General features: G+C 33.3%; 1 protein-coding gene across 1 annotated transcript; it reads left to right on the top strand.

Annotated features, from left to right (window-relative positions):
- The first annotated feature begins 3,738 nt into the window (after positions 1-3,738).
- LOC120355106 (putative postmeiotic segregation increased 2-like protein 3) lies at positions 3,739-5,213 on the top strand. Its single transcript, XM_039443423.1, has 2 exons — positions 3,739-3,865; positions 5,043-5,213. The coding sequence occupies exons 1-2, from the start codon at positions 3,788-3,790 to the stop codon at positions 5,211-5,213; spliced, it is 249 nt and encodes an 82-aa protein (XP_039299357.1). The 5' UTR covers positions 3,739-3,787.
- Positions 5,214-6,339: the final 1,126 nt, after the last annotated feature.

Here is a 6,339-nt window from a genome sequence, read left to right on the forward strand (position 1 = left end):
CTCCAATGCTTATTATATTCAATAAAAGATCCTTGATCAAAGAGATTATTTATAAAACATGACCTACCATTTATAAACATGACATATTTGATAATGATAAATTATAATCTAATAAAAGCCTAACCTAAACAATAGTAAAGTTGAATATAAGGTTAAGGCTGTGCAAATGCTAAAAATAAACTTTTCCTCCACCTACTGTCTAAAGTACTTACTTTACTCCCTGAAACATAATACTGAAGTGTCACTTTTTCGCTCTAGGTAGTAAAAAACAGAAAAACTCCCTAGGGAGGAAAAGTGACTCCATTTAAATAACATGGGAAGCATCTCTATTTTGAAAACTCACATGGTAATAGGTTAGAAGGTCTAAGCTCAGATGAGAAAGCATAATAGAGGCAATAGAGGTGTCTGTCATTGAGTCAACTGAATTCAATACCACAACCAGAAATTTGATCAACTCATGAAATATATGTTTGTATGATATTATATTCTTAATATTAGTAGACGATAAAAATTTATACAATTTTAAAAATATTTTATTCTATTCAAAATACCAGCCAACAAATATTTTTGATCTGCATTCTGCAATTCAAACCTGAACCGCGAGATCTGGAGTCAGCCATTTTTGGTAGCCCAGCTGATATGATTTTTACAACTTTGGCCGATAGATAGCACAATCAGCAGTGCCTATCAGACGACCGGTTTTTAAGTTTTAGATTTTAGGTTATGTTGTTAGGAAACATTGTCACCAATATGTAAGTTATTAGAATGATTTAATTTGCAGTTTCTATAAAAAAATGTAGATGGAGGAAAAATGTTTGTGTACATCACGAGTGAAAAATACTTTTTCTCCCTCAGGAAAATTGTTGCCCACGGCTTCGCCTCGGGCTTCAAACTTTTTCCCTCAGGGAGAAAAAGTCGTACTTTTCACTCTAGATATACAAATAACCATTTCCTACAGTTACCTTGAAAAGTGACGATTCCTGCACTGATTACAGAACGCAAGGATCACTTTTCCGCTCTTGTGTGGAAATAGTATATTTCGCACCTAGGGCCGAAAATGAAATATTTCCGGCTCGAAATCGGTTTTTAAGTCCGAGGCCGTAGGCCGAGGACTAGAAAAGATTGAGAGCCGGAAATACATTTTTGCCCATGGTGCGAACACTATTTTTCGCCACACCAAAAAAAACTTCCCAATATATAAGAAATTAAAAAATAAATAGAATTCAAACAGCCTATTTTGATTGTTTGAATCTTGGTTATGACAACTTTCACTGTCAATTGATTTCAATACTACTAATTAATAATTTACAATAGTGACAATATTTTTATACTATTAATATTTCGAATAATTGTTTGAATTTTTATAGCTCACGCTTTGCGCCTGGTGCAATATCTCATGGATAGATGGATGAATAGAATTTTCATCACTATTTTGAAATAATGTGATGAAAAAATTAATATAATTGCATATTTCACAGTTTTGTCTCAAAATATATCTAAAAAATTGATTGAAATTTAAATTACGGTAACTAATATAAAAAATAGCTAACAAAAGTCGAAATTCATCAACAAAAAAAAATGTCACTGACCGAGGTTCGAACCTAGATCATGTTTGTAATTCACTGAGCTTTTAGGTATTATGTCTTTACGCTCTCGGCCATTGCATATTCTTGATCGAGGAGGCCTGTAAGTCAGGTAACGTATGTAGGCTACTATAATATAGTGTATAGCAGCAAACTTAAAGCCGGTTTGCCGGCATTTTCACAACAAAATAGTGCTCTGAAAATAGTTAAATCATAGAGAAAACATTCGAAGATTCAATCTTGAGTGGGCCTAATGTTTTCTCTATATGGTTTGATATTGAAGAAAAATTATCTAAAAGTTTTAATAATGAATTACGGAAAAATTACTAGGAATTTTTCAGTCAAGGCTGAGTTTCACCAGTAGGCTTACCTTAAACTTTAGATCACTGCTGTATTTTCCTATTATTATTGTTGATTGTATTGCATTAAGAAGTGGAATTCGATAATAAAAATGAAACAATTATTACTCTACCTCACTTTTAAATATTGATACAATTATTGTACTTTGATTTCAAATTCGATTCTTCACTCTTAAATACTTGCGATACGTACCTTTCTGACAATGGACAATGCAGCCAATATTATATTGTTGAGGCTATGGAGATATCATCGTATTCTATTGTTTGATATCAAAACCACAATAATAAATATTAAATTATGAAACAGTAATTCATAAAATATATTATAGACATGATACTGCGATTCACGATACATAATTATATAGATTATTACAGTTGTTATGAGATTATCTCTATGATTTTTGTGAGATCGGACACGATCAGCTGTTATTCAAGGTCATTTTACAGCCCTAGGGCCGTAAAGTTTTACCGGCCTGGTCGGAAAACAATCTCTTTTGGCCTCCATATGACGCACGTAAACCAGCTCATTACATCCAAGTGTGGCGAAAAAAGTTTTTCTGCACTCCAGATTTGCAACATGGCAACACAAAATAGTTGGTGGGTTATATGGAGGATTAGTGCACGAAAACAAAAATTAAGTTGGTAACAATGACTGTGGTTAGATTTAGAAAAGAATCATTACAATGGCTACCCTACATTTATGATAAAATCCCAATCTAGAAATCCAAAACAAGAATAATGTTCATTTAAATCATAATTGAATAATCATCATTTATGAATTCTCATCATTTAATTATAAATAATAGTTCTTTTCTATTGATAATTATTATTTCAACTGCAAGAAATGAGAAAAGTAGCAAATAGCCTATACATTATAAAATTCGAATTTTGAGGTTAAATGATTACTGTTGGATATTCATATAAATAAAAATAATAAAAACATAACAACACCACAATAAATATTCTCTGTTGTCTATGTTATTTTTATAAATATTTTTCAGTTTACTTTGAGCATTTATATTGGTAATTTGAGCAAAAGTCTAAATTTCTGAATCCTGTTTCAGTAGTTTTTAGCTTGATGAAATGGGTGGGTATAAGTTGTTCGACGGGGGAGCTGATTGACAGTCAACAAAATTAGGTACGATTCTTCCCGCTAGGTCACGCGCTTGTCGGTTCAGCCATCTTGCAGCAGCTGTTGGCGTGTATTTTGAATGCAAATTTTTTGTTCTATCTGTATTTTTTCTGATTCTTGAATGAATAAAAATGAGAACTTTGGCTGAGAATTTTCAACTTTAATTGGATTATTAACTTTTAAATGAATTAAAGTTGCTATTAATAACAGCATCACACACACACACACACACAAACATTTGATGGATTTCAGCCATCATTTTACCCATAATCATTCAAACAACCACTTCTCATATTCAATGGTAACTGTAGGAAAAATTAAATGTGAAATACGTGCACAAAGTTCCTCTGCTGCACTCAAGAAGCCATTCCGCCCTCGCCTACGGCTCAGGCATAAACGTTTCTTTCGGTGCAGCAAACTGTCACTTTGCGCACTAGTTGCACAAATAACTATTCTACTCGTGATATTTTTCAAAGTTTTTCGATTGTATCACAAGTTCCAAAGTCGATTTTTATATTATCATCAATCGATATATTTAAGCAATCGACTTGTTCAGCGAATACAGTCGACTATAAAAGTTTGTTTTAGGTTATGGTGGGAACAACATAAAAAAAACATTGCATGGAATCGTCAAGGCTCTAAACTATTTTTTATATCTTCATTTTAAATTTCTTTAAGATTACAACTTCCCTGTATATGTATATAAATCAATAATGAGTTCTTCTCCACCTAGTAGCAGAGAAATTAAAGCGATTTCAAAAAATGACGTACATAGGATCTGCTCAGGACAGGTTTGTAAAATTTTTATTACCGGTACCGTATCAGGGTAGTTGGTCATTTATTGTGATTTTTCATATCAGTGCATGGTAATATATTTCTTAAAATATCATTATATAGCACAATTTTAATAATTTGTTGGTAATAGTTGATGTTTGAATTCTTTGTCGTTGGCTGAGAAAACCATATAACTTGTGTTACTGGTGATTTATCCTTATAATAAGTTTCAGTTTACTCTTATTAAGTGTCAGGCACTATCCCTTTTAATCCTGGATAAGAATTTCATTTCTTGCATGAAGTTGGTCGTTTGAACTTCTTCTTGACATAATTATTGTCATCTGCAAACAGTATGGAGTCATTACTTACTTATTTACTTGATACCTACTTACTTTTATTACATGGTAGCCTACATGGTTTTGATTCCATTAGATGGTACGAAATCATTTATTTGATGGATGAACAGCTGTGGGTGCATTAAAGATTCCTGTGGAACTCCATTATTAATTTCTCTAATCTAAGAACTTGTATTGAGACTAGGCCTACTTGTTTTTGGTTCTGAGCATAACTGATGATGGCTTTCAGAACTTGTCCACTAATCCTGTACTTTTCCAGCTTACTGACAAGGATTTTGTGGGGAACACAGTCAAAAGCCTTACTTAGGTCAAAAACTGTCAGGGCCAAAGCATCACCTGCCTTAAAAGCACTCTGAATTTCACTTGTGAGAGCAATGAGGGCACTTGTTGCTACCATGTTGAGCATTGTTGAAGAGGCCGTTCTCTTCTAAGTATTCCACCAATTGCTGTGTTTTCAATCATCAATTAGAAAGTATAATGCATGGCCGTTTTCTGGATACTCATCAATAATTCAAGTGGGTCATAATCTCAACATTATATAGATGCCAACCAATTTTGTTTACTTCAGATTGTTGCTGGTGAAATGTTAATTTACAATAAATTGGTGATATTTTGACAACATCCCAGTGGTTTCATTACAATTTTGTTTAGTTTTACATTGTGATTCAAAAGTTACATTAAATGTATAAACAATGTATATACGCAGTTTTGTCATTTTATGTAATTTATATCAACATTGTATTTTTTTTTTAAATAATTCACAAATCATTAATGATGATTTCAAATGAAAAGTCTTACAGTTATTTTAGTTGGTTAATTAAAATTCTCCTTTTTCTAGGTTGTATTGAATCTTGCCACAGCTGTGAAAGAACTTGTTGAGAATAGTTTGGATGCAGGCGCTACCTCCGTTGATGTTCTAGTGAAAGATTATGGCAGTGAATTGGTGCAAGTAGCAGACAACGGTTGTGGCGTTTTGCCTGAGAACTTTCAGGCCCTCAGTAAGTGGTGATTCTCATTCTAGTTCAACCAATTATTATTTTAATTTTGATCTCTTAATAGTTGAAATCATTCAAATTTAATGTCGATTTAGACTTACCAAAGTCAAATTCACGTTCTAGACTTGAGGCGTGTCGTCTTCCCATCTCAAGAATCAATCTCCTCCCATCTGGAGTGGTACGAGAGCTTCACCACAAACCTAAATTTCCCAAAGAGCGAATAATAATAGTTCCATTATATGGAGTGGCCGTAGTCGAAAGGATTAGATGCAGCTTTATAATTGAGTGGCCCAGGTTCAAATCCCGTCCCGGGCAAGATATTTTTCTCAGGCTACTCCCGTGTTTTGGATGGGCGACTTAACGTGTCCAACGGTCGTTAAATGAGTCATGTCAGAGGCCCTGAAATTGAACAGGTAAAACCTGGAAACTCTTACACCAGACCTGAGCCAGTCAGGTCACTGGATAGTATTATTATTACAGTAGTATCATTGTTATACAAATTAGTAGACTGTACATAATTACAAAATACATAAGTCAGACTTGAGAATTCTAAATTTAGTTCCATAGGGCAACTTGATATTTTTTTTAGTGGCTTAGAATTACGTAGGTACTCTAGATACTTGATATGGCACAGTTGCTCGAGACACGTCGTATCATCAAAAAATAAAGGGTAGTAGTAATTCTATAGACCTATTCTAATACATAATGATCCGCTCACATTCGTTCATTGGCTCTAATAGCATTGATTTCGTTAAAAGATGTCTTCTTTTTTTTAATTGAATATAACTGTTACTAGTAACGATCAGTTTATTTCTATCCTAAATTAATATTTCAAGTCATTTTACTAGAAGAGTCTTGTAATAGCTTCTCCTTCTTTTTAATTAGCTCATTCATAATAACTGCACCAAATTGATATTTCAATTTTTTCCCACTTTCACTAAGCATTCCTGGAGGTTTACATCAGATCTGTTGGCTTCTTCCTTTTCAATCTCTTCTTGAGTTGTCCAAAAGCTGGTTTGCCGCAACATTGAAAGACATCATGTGTCAGCTATTAACCGCTTATTGCCTGGTGTCCACTGGAATCAAGTAAGTACTTACTAAAGTTTCATGAATGAGAATTGATATTGTAGAATTTTCCCA

This window comes from Nilaparvata lugens, chromosome Y (genome assembly GCF_014356525.2).
Source record: "Nilaparvata lugens isolate BPH chromosome Y, ASM1435652v1, whole genome shotgun sequence".
Lineage (NCBI taxonomy): Eukaryota > Metazoa > Arthropoda > Insecta > Hemiptera > Delphacidae > Nilaparvata > Nilaparvata lugens.